The 16,820-nt window shown below is 53.6% G+C and overlaps 5 protein-coding genes across 5 annotated transcripts; 3 read left to right on the top strand and 2 right to left on the bottom strand.

Annotated features, from left to right (window-relative positions):
* Positions 1 to 11: 11 nt before the first annotated feature.
* On the top strand, positions 12 to 1,685 carry J4E90_004666 (uncharacterized protein; the record flags this gene model as incomplete). Its single annotated transcript, XM_051434230.1, has 2 exons — positions 12 to 25; positions 74 to 1,685. 2 exons carry the CDS (start codon positions 12 to 14, stop codon positions 1,683 to 1,685), a joined length of 1,626 nt encoding a protein of 541 aa, XP_051291486.1.
* An 844-nt stretch (positions 1,686 to 2,529) lies between these two features.
* On the top strand, positions 2,530 to 6,789 carry J4E90_004665 (uncharacterized protein; the record flags this gene model as incomplete). The annotated part of the gene is made up of 3 exons (XM_051434229.1): positions 2,530 to 5,229; positions 5,992 to 6,459; positions 6,532 to 6,789. 3 exons carry the CDS (start codon positions 2,530 to 2,532, stop codon positions 6,787 to 6,789), a joined length of 3,426 nt encoding a protein of 1,141 aa, XP_051291485.1.
* A 638-nt stretch (positions 6,790 to 7,427) lies between these two features.
* Positions 7,428 to 9,170, bottom strand: J4E90_004664 (uncharacterized protein; the record flags this gene model as incomplete). Its single annotated transcript, XM_051434228.1, has 3 exons — positions 7,428 to 7,616; positions 7,672 to 8,892; positions 8,952 to 9,170. 3 exons carry the CDS (start codon positions 9,168 to 9,170, stop codon positions 7,428 to 7,430), a joined length of 1,629 nt encoding a protein of 542 aa, XP_051291484.1.
* Positions 9,171 to 11,947: 2,777 nt separating this feature from the next.
* J4E90_004663 (uncharacterized protein) lies at positions 11,948 to 12,865 on the bottom strand (the record flags this gene model as incomplete). The annotated part of the gene is made up of 1 exon (XM_051434227.1): positions 11,948 to 12,865. One exon carries the CDS (start codon positions 12,863 to 12,865, stop codon positions 11,948 to 11,950), a length of 918 nt encoding a protein of 305 aa, XP_051291483.1.
* A 1,813-nt stretch (positions 12,866 to 14,678) lies between these two features.
* J4E90_004662 (uncharacterized protein) lies at positions 14,679 to 15,012 on the top strand (the record flags this gene model as incomplete). Its single annotated transcript, XM_051434226.1, has 2 exons — positions 14,679 to 14,686; positions 14,724 to 15,012. 2 exons carry the CDS (start codon positions 14,679 to 14,681, stop codon positions 15,010 to 15,012), a joined length of 297 nt encoding a protein of 98 aa, XP_051291482.1.
* Between the last annotated feature and the right edge of the window lie 1,808 nt (positions 15,013 to 16,820).

Genomic DNA, 16,820 nt, shown 5'->3' with positions numbered 1-16,820 from the left:
CGTCATCAGCAATGGCCTCTAAAATGTAAGTGAAATGCGCTATCACAATATTTGGCTGTTCTAACATGTGCAGCGTTGTCGTTGGCGCCGTGAACGGCCAATTTAAGATTGTCTTTCAGAAGCTGGGCGCTTTACACGCGAAGAACAACTTCGCGTTCGCCATTGTCGCAGGCGATCTCTTCGCAGGGTCAGTCGAAGGTGAAGGCACAGATGCAGGCGATGTGCAAGCGCTCATCGACGGCAACATCGACGTGCCATTGCCGACGTACTTTGCTCTTGGCAACCATCTTCTCCCACCAGCAGTCGTTCAGAAATTGGAATCATCAAGTGACGAGCTATGCCACAATCTCTTCTTCCTTGGCAAGCGGACGACTATGAAGACATCGGAAGGCATTCGCATCGTCTCCCTAGGTGGACAGCTTGACCCCAATATTGTCGCCGGCCAATCTAAAGACAAGTACCCACCCTTCTACAGCGAGACGGATGCAAAGGTATTACGAGGTGCAACTACAGCAGATATCCTCATCACCAACGAGTGGCCAGAGGGCATTCAGAAGCGATCTAAGGTCGAGTTCAATCCTGAAGTAAAACCGACAGCGCAACAGTGTATCGCCGACCTGGACGTCATACTCAAGCCCAAATACCACTTCTCCACATCGGGCGGCAACTTCTACGAGCGAGAACCATTCTTCCATGCGCCTAGTGATGAGACTGATAACCTCTACCCGGTGACTCGATTCATCAGTCTGGCTTCCTTTGGTAACCCAAACAAGCAGAAATGGATCTACGCCTTTTCTCTCGAGCCATCGGCCAGCCATCCAGTCTCACCACCAGCTGGCTCTACTGCTTGCCCTGTGACACTCTCAGAAAAGAAGCGAGTTGCGCCGGAGCACCGGGAACAGCATCTCGTCTACGACGATGGGAGTCGCGGCCGAAGAGGCAACAAGAGGCGTAAGGGTGAATCCCGAGGACCCATTACAGCATCAGAGTGTTTCTTCTGTCTGGCAAACGAGAACATTGCGACACATCTAGTGACTTCCATCGGCGAGAACTCTTACCTAACCACGGCCAAAGGGCCCTTGCCAACGTCGCAAACCTACCCAAAACTTGGCTTCCCCAGCCATATGCTCATCATCCCCTTCACGCATCAGCCAACGCTCGGCTCTATGGAAGAGGAGGAACGACACGCAACCTACGCAGAGATGCAACGCTATCGACGCGCCATGAACAGCATGCTTAAATCTGTCGCGGATACCGAATATGGCTCCGTCACGTGGGAAGCCAGCAAATCGAGCTTACCACACACTCATTGGCAGTATCTCCCAGTCAGCGCAGATCTCATCAGCAAAGGACTCGTCGAAGCTGCATTCAAGGCGCTAGCAGAGAACCTACACTGGCCAAAGTTCGAGAAAGAAGATGTTGGCGATGGGTTCGAAGAAACCAGCGACTTCTTCAGAGTACTGGTGTGGAACCCGAAAGATGACCCTGAAAAGCAGACAAGCTACGTCATGCGATTTGATGAGAAGATCCGCTTCCACAACCAGTTCGGACGCGAGGTTTTGGCAAAACTGTTGAGGCTCGACAACCGCGTTGACTGGAAGAACTGCGGGCAAACACAGGCCCAGGAAGAGCAAGATGTTGAGAAGTTCAAAGAAGCGTTCAAGGATTTCGATTTCGCTGCTTGATACCCGTAGTTACTGACCTGCACATACGAATTTCGAATAATATGACGATAGTCGACATAGACACCGGAGAATATCTGAGCGTCTTACAGCCTTTGTGATAGCAATGTAGTTCTCACGTAACCTCCACTTCGGGATCGACTCATGAGCCAAGTCTCCAAGGCCCGACGTCGCTGCGAACATACTCGAAACGGCAGTTCTGGCAGGAAGGTGTCCAACACAGCACTAAAGATTGGCATACCAAGCTCCGGTCTCGCCAGGCTTATTCCCGAGCCGCCGAGATGTCTCATGTTCGTCGACACTCTTTGCGCAACTTTCATTGTATCGAACAGCTTTCACTTCGCAGCATCAGCTCGAGAATCAAAACTCGTGTATTCCAAGTTTTACGCCATTCAGACAGCACTTCACCATTCTGGGCTTGGCACTTCCTCTTGAGGCTAACGGCTTTCTTCTTCCAGCCAAGACCGTCGCTTGGCCTCACGTGTCAGCTGAGATGGGCTAGCGTCTGGCTCTTCTCGGCGTCTCGGGTACGGAGGGCAGCTGCACCCGGTGTCGAAGAACAGCCGTGCCCACTCTCGCTGGAAAATCTGCCGAGCCCCGCTGAAACTCATTTTCCATCTTCGCGACTGCGCGAGAGGCCCGGGACCGGAGGACGCTCGCTCCGTGGCGCAGTCGAAAAAACGTTGCAGCGTAAAAGCAGACCGTGCCCGGGCCGTGGCAGCAACATCTAATGTCGAATTGTAGGGAAGCCTGGTACGGACATAGGAGCTTTACTACAAAAATGAGATCAATAACCACCTGTGGCATCAATTCGCACATCTAACCTTCCCTTACCACACTTTCCTTCATGTCTGCACGACCGTACCATTTGCGCACCAACAGGCTATCCAGTCCGCTTGGGATCGATGCCTTTCCCGTGGAATTCAGTTGGCAGCTAACAGCTAAGGAAGGCATTCATAATGTCACACAATCGTCCTATGAACTTCAAGTCTCTACATCTCCAGCCTTCGAATCCGAGAACATTGTTTGGGACAGCGGGAAGACAGCCACAAGTAAGATCACATCACTTACAGCCATCTACGGGGACGACAGTGTGAAAAGTCGCACTCAGTATCATTGGCGCCTCCGCGTATGGGATCAAACCGACCAGCCCAGCGACAAGATCTGGGACACAGCCGAGCAAGCATGGTTCGAAACAGGGCTTCTGGAGCCATCCGACTGGAAAGCGTCCTGGATCAGCGCTCCTGTAATGACATCAACCGGCAATTCGATAAAAGATGGCAGAGTCATATACCTCTCTAGCACCCTGCAGCTCGCGCAAACACCAGTCCGAGGACGAGCTTACGCCACGGCTTGCGGATGGTACAAGCTTTTCGTCAATGGAAACAACGTCACCGGTACGGCGTTGGTACCACGCTGGACGCCTTTTGATCAGTTCACCGAGTACCAGACTTACGATATCGCGAAGTATCTGAAGGCTGGCGAGAATGTGGTCAGCGTCGTTGTTGCGGATGGTCGATTCAGAGGTCAGATCGGCGTCACCGAAGGGCGCTGTCGCTACGGAGACCGGCTTTCTGCGCTTGTACAGGTTGAGGTGGATACAGACGACGGAGAAACTGTTATATTCTGTACCGACGAGACATGGCAGTGTCCAAAGGGCTCCATCGTTCGATCAGACCCTGTGTGGGGTGAACATACCGACTTCCGGATCGCTGACGAGTGGCTGGAGAAATGCGATATTAGATCTTCGGATCAAGCCGAAAAGGTCTCGGTTTTGACGAAGAAGCTGATTGCAGAGGAGGTCGAACGCGTGGAAGAAGTCATGCGCTTGCCACCCAAGACCGTACTTCGTGCCCCGTCGGGCGCACAAATAGTCGACTTTGGACAAAACTTTGCCGGCATTATGGCGATCAAGCTCCGCGGGCGGGCGGGCTCCAAAATCACCATGACCTACAGTGAAGTTTTGTCCGGCGACGGAGAGCTTGACATCAACTACCTGAAGCTTCCCATAGTGCCGCATATCGTACAGCAAGACGTTGTAACCCTTGGAGACAACGAAGCCACATTCCAGCCATGGTTCGCCATACATGGATTCCGCTACGCTGAAGTCCGAGGCTTAGATTACGATCTTAGTCCCTCTGACATCGGAGCAATTGTCCTAGCTTGCAACATACCAACCACAGGGTCATTCACATGCTCAGACGCCCGCCTGAACAAGCTTTACCAGAACATCGTTTGGACTACCCGTGGCAATTTCACGGACACACCAACTGACTGTCCGACTCGAGAGCGAATGGGTTGGACGGGAGATATCCAAGTATTCACTCCTACTGCAACCATGCTATTTAACTGTCAGACCTTCTTGCGTCGGTATATGCGTTGTCTAGCTGCGGAACAACTTGCCGACGGCAGCATCCCATCATACATCCCCAGCGCTGGTTCACAGTTCAGCAGCCAGCTTTCACTCACCACGAAGTTGATGTCAGGATCAACTGGATGGGGCGATGCTTCTACAATGGTGCCTTGGGCTCTGTACCAGCACTACAACGACAACGTAATCCTCTCGCGCCAGTACGACAGCATGAAGAGCTGGGTGGATAGCTTGGCCCAACGAGCACGAGAAAAGATGAGCTGGAGAAGATGGTTCTGGTCCAAACTCGGTGCTGGATGCGGCGACCTCGAGCAGTACATCTTAGACACCGGCTTCAGCTATGGTGAATGGCTCCGAGTCGGAAGCGGAGTTCCCACAATTATCAAAGACGTCTTGTTTCCCAGCGCCGCTATTTCCACCGCTTACCTGGCTCACTCATCTCGTCTGCTCTCCAACATCGCCAATATCCTCTGCAAACAGGACGACTCTGAACGTTATCTCGACATCTCGGAAAAGACATGTGGCGCATGGCGCGCTGCTTTCGTCCGACAAAACGGTGCGCGCATCTCATCCGACTACCAGGACGACTACCTCCGCGCCCTAGCCTTCAACCTCATCTCACCAGAGCAAAAGCCCGCCGCTCTCGAACGCCTCGTAGAACTAATAGCACAAGCCGGCTACCACCTGAAAACCGGCTTCATGAGCACAGGGTTGCTCCTCCCCGTCCTTGCCCAACACGGCAGAGCAGACATCGCATACCGCGTCCTACTCCAAGACACCGTACCATCCTGGCTCTACCCCATCACAAAAGACGCAACAACGCTCTGGGAAACATGGGAAGGCTACGACGGCAAAGGCAACGCGAAGATGTCTCATAATCACTATGCGTTTGGCACTGTGGCGTCGTGGTTGCAGGAGAGTGTGGCGGGGTTGAAGGCTGTTGAGCCTGGGTATAGGAAGATTAGGGTTGAGCCGTTGGTTGGGGGTGGGTTAGAGCATGCTGAGGCGACGCTGGAGACGCCGTTGGGGTTTGCGAAGAGTGCTTGGAGGGTGGATGGGGAGAAGGGGGTGGTGAGGCTGGAGGTTGTGGTTCCGCCTTGTGCGACGGCTGAGGTGGTGTTGGAGGGGGCGAAGGTTGAGACTGTGGGATCTGGGACGTATTTGCTTGAGTATAAGGTAAATTCATAGCGGTCTGGCTTAAGGATAGGTAGGTACTCATTCGGGATCACGTGTATCCGAGGGGTTCCGGCCGCCAAGACATGGGTCGCTGAACACCGAAACTCAGAAATCACTCCCCTAAACCATCTCAACTATCCTGCACCTCCATCCTCACGTTTACTATTCCTTATCACCCATTCGCTCTCCCTCACAACTCAAAAGGGATAACGCGCCGAACCGCAGGAAGCGCCGGTACGTTGTCGGAGGTTTCATATCGAGCCCCAATCAAGATGACGATCAGCGCCCATGCCAATGCGCCCCGCCACCTATCACACCCCGCGATAAGAGCACCTGCGATCATCCGCGACTTTGCTTGCTACACAAGTCATCTTACCTCCTTCCAGTCAGGTCTACGCTACTATGCAGGTAGGGCGGCGCCGCGCTCCTTAGTAGGAAGGCAAACCACTCGTTGTGTGTAGCGGGCTTGTAAGCACGGCTGATCAGGTACACATCCCCAATGGGGTGGGTGATGGGCGATGTGTCGGTGACTTGGCCGTTACCTCCACCTGCCTCTTTCGGGGTCGTGAGAAGAGTAGCGCATTGGTATAGTATGCTGTGTGATGCGAAGACAGGGTGAGCGGTGCAAAAGCAAGGGCAAAGGGGTTTGGGAGGCGCGTGGTGCTTATCATTGGAAGAGACGATGTCCGAAGTATAACGCGCCGACTACGGCGAGGGAGAGGTAGAGTATATAACCGCCTAGGAACCTGTGTTGTAACGAAGGGACAAGTCAGAGATCATCAAGCAGCTCTACTTCGCAGCATAGCCTACTCCCTCACAAAAGCAAAGTCGCCACTCTTCCATCCCATCACCATGAAGACTTCCATCTTCGTTGCCGTGGCCTCGGCCGCCTTCGTCTCCGCTGCGCCAACACCAGCCATCCTCGACGCTCGCGCTCCTCCCAACATCCCCAGCAAATCCGCTGCTACCACTCAGCTCGCTGGTCTCACCGTCGCAGCTCAAGGCCCGCAAACTGGTTACTCCCGTGATCTTTTCCCTCACTGGATTACCCAGTCTGGAGCCTGCAACACACGCGAGGAGGTCCTCAAGCGCGACGGCACGAATGTCGTTACTAGCAGTGCATGTGCCGCGACCTCTGGATCATGGTTCAGCCCCTACGACGGCGCTACATGGACCGCAGCCAGCGACGTCGACATCGACCACATGGTGCCGTTGAGCAATGCGTGGAAGGTGCGTCTCCCTCTCCCTCTCCCACCCACCCATCCTCCCCTCTCCAAACTCCAAATACTGACTCCCACACAGTCCGGCGCAGCATCATGGACCACAGCCCGCCGTCAAGCCTTCGCCAACGACCTCACAAACCCCCAGCTCCTCGCCGTAACAGACAACGTCAACCAAGCGAAGGGTGACAAGGGCCCTGAGGAGTGGAAGCCTCCGCTAACCAGCTACTACTGCACGTACAGCAAGATGTGGATCAAGGTTAAGAGCGTGTATGCGCTTACTATTACGAGTGCGGAGAAGAGTGCGTTGACTAGTATGTTGGCTACTTGCTCTTCGTAGGGTGATGGTAGATTGGGAGAATAGGGTTGTGTAGATAGGAATTCATGTTTATATTTTGAGACTGCTTAATTTATGTGCTGCTGCTTGCGTGCTAGATATGCTGAGAATGGGTTGAGGTGCCTCGTGTAATGCTTGGAGTGTGCTAATGATGTAGCCTTATCACGTTGTGGTGACGGGTCGAGGCTGGAGTCAGATGGGTCGGAAATCCCGTGGTAATTCTCCAGGCACCCGCAATCGATGGTTTCCATAAAGTTGCCTAATTCGGACTGGCCAGCGACGCGATGCTAGCCATATGAGCTCTAGTGGCTTGGCATCCGCCTGTCGTGAACTTGGGGTTTGACGCACGTCGAACGGCACGATTTCATTTGCAACAAAACGCGATTTCTACATTGATTTTGTTTTCTCTAATTTAGAGCATATCAGGTTCATTTATATGTGATTACACAGATCGGTCACGCAATGTCCAAAGCTTGTGTTGAGATGATTCATTCGTCGTCTCTGCTCGTCACCCTAGGGGTATAGAGGGCACGCATTACTCCATCGACTACATCTCTCCTGAACAACAGAAGACAGCAAGCGCCAAATGACGCATTGCTTCCGCAGACTCAAGAACTTCGCCGTAGCAGGCGCGTCTCCATCTACGAGTCGTCGCCGATATCGACGACGGTCTTCTTCCACTTGCGGGCGGGAACCTTGCGCTTGAACAGAATGTCGATCTCGCGGTAAGAGCGGCCCTTCATCTCGGGGAGGAAGAAGTACGCAACGACGAAGCAGAAGAAACCGGTACCGGCCCAGACGTAACCGCACTTGCCGCCAAGGTTGGCCTCCTGGAATGTTTGTTAGCAAAAGTTCGTCACACGGTTTAGAAGGGGTAGGACTTACGTCGGGGTTAAGCATGTAACTGGCGAGGAAAATGCAAGGAATGTTGACAACGTAGTAAGCACCACGTCCGATACCGGTAGTGAGGGGCCTGAGACGAATGGACGAGGTCTCTCCGATAATAACCCATGAGGCGGGAGCCGGTCCGAGAGTGAACAGAACGGAGACAATCAGACCCAGGGAAGCCTGGGCAAGAGAAGCTGCGTTGGAGACACCGACGGAAGCGGCGATACCGAGAGCGACGAGGAAACCGACGTTGATGAGAGATCCCCAAACGTAGATAGTGCGGCGGCCGAGGTAGGTGGTGAGAATCCAGGAAAGCATGACGAAGATCATCTGGAGAGCGGAGGTAATAAGACCAAGGGCGAAAGCGGTGTTGACCGAGATACCAGCTTGACGGAAGAAGTAGACGGCCTGGTTGGCGATGAGGTTACCAGTCAAGTTCTGGGCAGCGTAAACACCACAGACGATGAGAGTACGGTAGCGGTCGGTGCCCTTGAACAGCTCCAAAAGACTGGGCTCCTTGATGGACTTCTCGAGATCGATGGTACGGCGCATCATAGCGACGGCCTCGCTGAGGTTGAGCTGGCCCTTGCGTCCGAGACGACCGACGGCCTTCTCAGCTTGCTCGAGCTTGCCCTTGCGTACCAACCACCAGGGAGACTCTGGCGCCAGATAGATGAGGATAGCGAGAGGGGTGGGGAACATCCATTGAAGCGCAATGGGGATTCTGTAGGCGCTTGCGTCGGGCTTGGGGTTGTAGTAGTATGCGACACCGTTGACGATGATAGCACCGATAGCCCAGAACATTTGCAACATCTGGGTAGCCGGGGCACGGAGCTGGATAGGCGTGATCTCAGAGCAGTACGCGGGGGCGTTGGCGATGAAGATACCCCACGGGACACCCTCGAGAAGCTGGGAGACGAACATGATTGGGAGCGAGTTGGCGAAGTAGAAAACGAAGATGAAGCAGTTGAGAAGCATCAGACCGGAAATGGTCGCCCATCGGTATCCGATGCGGCTGGTAAGAGGACCAGCCAGGCAGACACCGATAATGGCACCAACGGGTCCTCCCATCTGAAGCGCTGATTGCCAGCTAGCCGCGATAATTTTGCCGTGTGGTCGGTCGGGGTCCGGGTGTGTGAGCGGGATACCGAATTCCTTCTCGAATGCGGGCAGAGCGATGAAGTTGCCCATCAGGAAGACACAGTAAGCCTCCATGATCTAGAGACATTCGTTAGCAATCGCATCTTGATTATGAGGGAATTGAGCGAGGAGCTTACGATAGTGCAAGACATGATGAACGCCCAGAGAGCAGCCATGGGGTACGCCTTGACAGCCTGTAAGACACCCATGTCATGCTCAGCAGTCTCAGCATCCATAGCCTGCGTCTTGAACATAGCAGCCTGAGCCTTCTCGTCAAGCGCGACCGAGTCGTCGACATGCGAGATGGCCTTCTCGACGTGCACATCGCCGCCATATTCCTTGGGGACGTCACCCATCTTTGCAGTAGGGCTCTTGCCGGGGTATAACAAGAAAAAAAAAGGCGAGGGGTATCAGATCAGAGAAAGGAACTCTGGGCTGGCAAAGAAGACAAAAGGATAAACCGGGGAAACGTCTCCACCTTATAAACAGCACGGGGTGCGCACATTCAACGCGGGGCGGCTTAAATGTAACCTTGCAGAAACGGCATTTAGGCATGGTCAGCCATCGAGTGTACAGTAGTCCACCCCCGGAGGCGCTTGAACCATCCACCCACCCCTCCCCATCTCCGAGGCGCGCATTGTCTAATTCCCCAGAAAGATGGAAAATCCGTCGCTGGCGAGTGGTGGGTCCGCCGTCAGCGCTATGTGCACATGGAAGGAATGCACGAGACAGATTCCATCAATCACGGCTTCTGGCTATCAAGCTGGTTCCTTGCGCCGTCTGCGCAAGGGCCTCCAAGCCGTGCGAGGCGGCTGTCACGACAGAGTCGTGCTGTGTCGCTACGCTGGCCTAGCAGCGGACCGCTCACCAGATGTATCCATAGCGCTGCGTGTTGGTTTGCAGGTGGCTGTTTCTTGTCTGCTCTAGACTTCGTATTGCTGGTTGCTCGTCACCTATCAGAACTGACGATGCAAAGCTTTGTTCCGGTGCTAAAATACGCGCGCTAATATCCCCGCACTGCGACAGGCTTGTACGCTTGTTAACTGGAGTAGACCCGTTATTTATCCGTGGGCTCCCCAGATGGGCTGCCCTGCTGCTCCAGGAAATTTTGGGTCTCTCCACTCGTTTTCTCCACGCCGAGGGCTGGGGTGAGCACGAAGGGTCTGAGTTACACGGCATCTGTGAGTTCCACTGATATGAGCCGTCTGACCACCCCGTTAGATCTCGCTACCATGAATGTCGGATATGCCTATACTTTCTAGGACCTCCACTTCGTGTCCAATGGCGCTTTTCTTCCCGCCACTCTTCCTTCCCGCCCCATGGGGAGCTGTGGGAGCGGTATTGAAATACGTCGCGGTAGTGATAGCCCGAGAACACCGCACTCATTTAACCCCAGATACGGAACTCTGCCGGTGCAGGCGGGCGGAATGCAGAGTTGAGCCTGGTGTCTTCCTCTACGAGCTAGCCGTGGCGTGATACTAATAAGTCTTGAAAACGTCCGCTGACGCGGAGCCGCCGCATGTGCGCAGATGGCCGCTACTACCACCGCTAGTACTTGACACGTGAAGAACCGCACGAGGTAAATGGGATAGGTACCGTGGTTTATCTGATGGATGACTGATCTTGGGTCCTTGCGCGTGTTTAGATGCAGCGCTGGGGGATGTGGCCGAGGTAAGGGAAGGTGGGTGCGTTGCTTGGGACTGCGTGATGATGCTGCTGTTAGACCTGGAGCCAGGACCTTGGGAATTGACAGGCGCGCTCGACGTCTCCGACGCAGCGGCACAGTTTGGCGGGTATGCTGCGAGGCTCCCACGTTCCGACTTGGTAATTGACATCTGTCGGACTGGGTCGCTTGAAGACAACTTATTCTACATGATTTAAGCTATCGTCGTGCAGTGTAGCACTTGAAGTCGCTTCAGCACATAGTGCGCGTAACAACGCGATTGCTATGGGCGTGCCCCTCCGCGCCTGGGTATCTCGATGCCACGCAGTCAGTACTGCTGAACATGCCAGTACACGATCTTTTGAATAAGCCTGCGAAGAACAAGAGCTCAGTACAAAGATGGATCAGCGCATACGGCCCAATACATTGGGTCGTACCAGCCGTATTCCATAGCCGTTCTTCCAATGTTCATGATGCACATGACCCGTTCCGAGGTTGCTTTCGTACTGATTCGGCACTAATGCGACAAGCGCGTATCATGAATCAGTCCGTCGAAGAACAAATTCCAGCCCACTGTTATGAGCGCAGCTTTACCACGCATCACCACAATATTCATTTCCTATCTTTCGTTGCCTCCATGGAAAGCAGATAGCGGGCAACGGTGCGCAATCCGGCTCTCGGCACACCCAGGGTTCGCAGATCAGATGTCAATCCGGCCAACATTGCACACTCATACATGGCGTATGTACTCGAGCCAATCCAAGCCGGCGGGCGCCGTGCTTTTACGACCGGGAGTATGCAGGGCGCCTGAGATGTGACGGGTTTGCGCACGACGGAAGGTTGGTGGCGTTGACATCACGGCTCGAAGAGGTAGAGCATCCTGTCTGCAGCTGCTACAGATGGTGGAAATAACCTAAGCGACACGTCCATGGTCTCAATACTTGTTAGCGAATCTCACCTGATGATAGGATACGATTGGAATGAGATGCGCACGGAAACCCTTGAAGACGAAGAGAAGATGACAAGATGACGATCGAGTAAGCTTTCGCACATGCGGATGCGGCGCACACACATGACGGACCTGAGTGCTCGCGAGCGCCTTATGACGGACCTGCGTGGTTGCTTCTCACAACCTCGCTCAGCTACTTCGGAATCAAGTCTAGGATTTTGAGCCGCAACACAGAACAATTAATGCGTAATGGCTACACGCGCGAAAGGATGCCGGCACTATTGCTGCAGTCATTTTGATTGAGCACAACACAGCGACATCGCTAAAGTCAAGACCCAGGAAATGATACTCCTCGCCCAGAATACGCCTGTCGTTCCGGAAGCTATCTTTCCTTCACTAAAACTCCGATCACCCGTTCACAGCGTAAATCCTCAAAAATAAGCTCTCATGAGTTGGAGGACATGGACAGCAGTTATGAGGTTAAGCAGATTTCGCGCTCCCAACGTACATGTGTGCTAGTACTAAGCAGCATTCTGCGCGTCCAGCAGTTGCTTAGGCGTCTTCCCATCCTCGTCCTTCGAGTTTATGCGTGCGCTATGTTCCACCAGCAGTTTCATGGCATCGGCTTTGCCAGTCGAGGCAGCAAAGTGCATCGGTGTCCAGCCCTTCCAGCCCGGAACGACCTCCTCCAAGTCCGCGCCATGCTTTATCAGCAGACGCATAGTATCGAGCTGACCGAATCTCGCAGCGGTATGCAACGCAGCAGTACCCGCTATAGGGGTACCGCGTTCCAATAGCATCGCTGTCGTGCGCGGACCCTCGTTCATGGCAGCGAAAGACATCAGAGACGAGCGGAAGTTTCCGAGCTTCTTGTAGCCCGGCGCAACGGGATTCAATGGATCTGCTCCGAGCTCGAGTAGTGCAGCAACTACATCAGGTTTCCTTCTTCTTACGGCCTCGTAAAGCGGCCTCTCATGGCCGTGGCCGATGCGGATCTCAGTGACCTTCGGGTAGGCGGCGCCTAGTGCCTCGATGGCAGCAGCGTGGCCACCATCGATGGCCTTGTTGACGACCTCTCTCGTTACGATATCGGAAAGGGGTATGCTATGCTCTGTGGCGAAGGCAAGTAGTGCGGTCACAACAGCAGCGTGGCCAGTTTGAGCCGCTACCATCAAGGTCCGCTCAAGATTCGGGATTGGTCTTGCCATGACCTTCCCACGGGGGGGGTCTTTATAATATATGGTGTGTGGCTTACTGAGCAGCGTCGCGATATGCTGTGGCTGCGATAGCAGACTCCATAAAGCTGTGTCGTCGCCAGACGAGCATGTTTCAATGAGACGGCGAGCGTCGTCCTGCCCTACGAGTACATCGCCTACATCTCTGGATGAGGTGTAGCCGGCGGGCAAGTCCTTTAGATCTGCCATGGTCGGTTCCGCCATAGCTGCGTCGTAATGGAGGTAATGGTAATGGTGATGGTGATGAAGATAGTAGTGGTTGTGCCGATGGAGACCGAGGAGATGAGAAGAGGTGGTGAGTGCGATTGTAGTAGCTGCAAACGGGACAGAAAGCGTGAATGTAGCGAGTGTAAGTTAAGTAGCTAGGACGCAGTAGAAGTTCTAAACAATTTAAGTTATATATTAGATTGTGGTAGCTAAAGGGCTGAGGGGAAAAGGGCTGAGAGAGGAGTGTGGTTGCGAGAGTGTGGTGCCGAGGAGATGAAGTGTCCGCAGGCAGGCGAGGGCTTGCGTAAATTTATTTCATGTCAACGCCATCAAAAACTTCGAGTAACGTGTCTTTCAGTGATGAAGACAAAGGTGCAGGTGCGACACAGGTGAACGTGAAGTTCTAACCTGTGTTAGGCAGCCGCACTTAGAAGGCGGGGTCTAGCGCCCGGGCGTAAACAAAGGTACCTAAGTAGCCCCCATCTGGGATTTAATGTACAGCCATGCAACTTGGCTGGCTATAACACTATACTGTAGAAAGAACAGATCGTGGGCTGCTTGTTGCCGATGGTCTTGAAATAGTCGGGCGTTGAGCGCAAGGCTGAGTTGGGGGCCTACTCCAACGATCCTTCCCTCCAACTTTAGTAGGACAGCGGCCATGGAGGATCCTTCCGCCCCAAGATGACGTCTACGCCTGCTGGGTACGAAGGGCACCATACAATATCTTCTCTTCGAAGTTTGTTGCAGATGATCAAAATTTGAACGACTTCGTGAGTATAGACGCCGATGTGGAAGTGGTCCAGCTCCTTCCCAGTCAGACATGAAAATATTGAAGTGCACCCTAATGCTGATGATGTTTGACCGTGGAGCTGAGGTATGCAGACGATTTTTGCAAGTTCCATTCCTTCTTCCAACAAAGTAGGATCTCCACACCCCCAGCCAGAAACTGTTGTAAGGAGCGATCACATGATAGGTAGGTGCTTCTGGGCTAGTGCTAGTCTATACAGTCACGTACCATCACATGCTTCAATACATCACTCTTACACTCGAACAGAAACCACTTCGTTATCATTCTCTACTACATCGCATCCAATTCTCTCTTGTCCAAAGCCACTATCATGCTATTCTCTATTCTGCATGATAGGCTTAAGAACGGGAATATCAAGAGCATTGTTCATATGCAGAAAGATGCGACGAAACCATCGCAGGTCATGGCCACGGAAGACGCAGATGGGAAGCTGACTTGGAAGAATGGCTTCAAAGAGGGTGACTCGAACGCTTCTGGCACCTACGACGTGTGCGCATCCGATGGCACGGAATGCGACGTACCTGAACCCAACGAAAACACCCAGCAAGACAGATGCTGTCACGTGATCCACGGAAGGAAGGAGTACTTAGGTTCACCTTCCACCTAGATAGCTCGGTAGCTAATACACACTTTACTTGAATATACCCATACACCCAACAGATGCCTCCGTCACAACCCATGTACTCCCAGCGATCTTCGCGCGCCCAAAACGCTGCGGCGGCTCGGGCGGATTTTGCTTTTCCGCTGACTGGAGCTGGCGTGCGCAGCCGCTCGTCCCGAAAAAATACCCCAAGCCCGGATCAGAGCCACGCAACGATGCCAGTGTCGTATACGAAAGCATATGGCGTGAACAGCGCGTCGTGTAGCGGGGTATCATCGTGGTGTATGGTCAAAGGCGATGCCCTGATACGGAACGAAGAACTTCTCCAGCGACACTTCGACGCACCATTCGACATGGTACAGACGAAGAAGCGGTTGAAGATTCAGAAATACCTCCCTGCTATGACGCGGTTCTTGTTCAGTAGGCCCGGCCAGTACAAAGCCCAGCAAAGGCATGGCCCTCTCGATCGCAATGGTCACACACTACTCCGGCCACGGAACCTCCGTCAGCGTCAACCACGAGTGGAAGTTCTACACCACCAGCGTCGGCAAAGCCGTGGGCAGTTGCGGCGAGACTGACGGCAAGGAAATCGTTGCGGATACCGATGAGACGCCTCGTCCCGGTTCGGATAGCAAAGCGCCGTTCCCTGGCGGTGTCTTTAAGCTGGATATTGAGGGTGAGGCGTGCACGTACAAGTGCGATGGGAATAATCCGGGGAGGTTGTTCTGCCCGTAGAGGGAGATTGCTTGTCGCGAGGACTCGAAGAAGAATATGGAGGTTGGGGCGATGAAGTGTGGGAGGGATCAATTCTTTGCTCCGAGCGTGTTTTGCGATTTCTGAGGATGTTCATGCACGTCAACCTAGGATAAAACTAGATGTTTAGCAGCCTACATTGACATGGAAACATGCAAAGTAGGTAATCTAACGTTGATGTAGGCTCTAAGCCTGTTCGGTTCTTTTTATGAATAAGGTGGAGGTAGCATGGAGACGAGTCTTGTATCGCAGTATGTTGTTGTGACTATGTCGACGGAGGGTTGGGTTTGGGAGGCACAAAATTGTCCTGAAGGTGCTGCTCTAGGAACGCATTATCTACGACAGGACGTGCAATTCCAAGAGCCGTCAAGTTTGACAGTGAACTATGTAGAGTCATGCATGATAGCTACGAGGGCAGTGCCATCAGTAAGCCAATTATCAATGAGTCGCAAATGGCATGTAGCTGCAGGACTTTTAAGCTTCACGTGACAATCTTGAAGTGGAACTCGCATTCGTCCAAATCCGATGCGTTACCCAGCAATTACCAAGCCCTGAGCCAAGCCGTAGGATGCAACGCCACGCATCCTTAGGCTGCGATCCTTCATGCCGTCGCGGATAACTCGGGACTATCAAACGAGGTCCACGGATGATCTCTTCCACAACTCTTTGTCCGGCCAAACACGTTCTGTTTCAGAACGCATGTTCGAGCGGGGAACTCAATGGAGAGGCACGAACCGGTGCGTGTATGCAGCAAGCACCTGCAAAGTATGTTTGAGGTTCGGTATGCCTGGGCATCAGTAATCGGGGCAGTGGTCTGGGATGAGAGGTGGTCGTGGAGTGTAGCGTCTGAGGTGAGATGATGCGTTGGTACCAGGATGGCGGGCGACGTATGGATCTCACACACCAAGGCTTGTCGTAAGCAAGTCCGCTATTCCAACACATCGCTTAGGTACGTGAGGCGGAGTATGTACGTTGCTTATAGTGCGGAGTTGTGGACTGCACGAGCGATGCGGCTGCTGCCACAGGCTCTGTATCACGTCCAACAAACTCGAAGTGACGGTCATATTGCTCATGCGTCATCTGGATGCGGAAATAGATGGAGATGGCTTCCAGAAGAGCAGGCCCGCGGTTCCATGTCGCGGGCAAATATCGATACACTATAGGCTCCTTGGCGCGGTTGAGTGCTTGGTATGGCGCTGTGGCACAGACGGAGCAAATGAGCAGGCAACAATAGATTGAGCAACTTGCATAATGGCACCGCGAAACCGGGTTCCCGGACTCGCAACGAATTCCCTCCATCAAGAGCGGCTCGACGCGCGGTGGTGAGGTGCTGTAAGGCATGCCGGCCCTGCACGGATAAACACACGCCGTCAGAGCGCCGGTCGTCGAGGAAAGGTTTGGGGACCTGGGGGAATCATCGGGCGCTATCGGACCAACGATTGCTTGGCCTACCTTAATTTTCCACCGGTTCCGGACGACCCCTCAAATCGTGGGCTAGGGGCTGCCACTATACGGTACGACGCTCCGATGGCGCAGTTCTGGACTTGCGGCTCAGAGCACGTGGGCTTGCAGTCGCTCCAGTGCTTCGCATTCGGCAGGTGCAGCAGCATGTGAAGATAGCTAGTGGACACGTTGCGTGTGGAAGCTGATCTGAAAGGATTGAGAATACGAGCAAACGGCCGATGGGGCGCTGCGACTCATCGCTGTGAGGGGTGTCTTTGGCGAGGACCAACCCAACACCGGGGATAGCAGCGGCAAGGAAATTATGCTTAAGTCTGCGCCAACCTTAT

Source organism: Alternaria incomplexa (genome assembly GCF_024043165.1).
Source record: "Alternaria incomplexa strain BMP 0042 chromosome Unknown scaffold_6, whole genome shotgun sequence".
In the NCBI taxonomy this organism is placed as follows: domain Eukaryota; kingdom Fungi; phylum Ascomycota; class Dothideomycetes; order Pleosporales; family Pleosporaceae; genus Alternaria; species Alternaria incomplexa.
The sequence above is the reverse complement of the archived record's forward strand: the minus strand, read 5'-3'. Positions and strand labels throughout refer to the sequence as shown.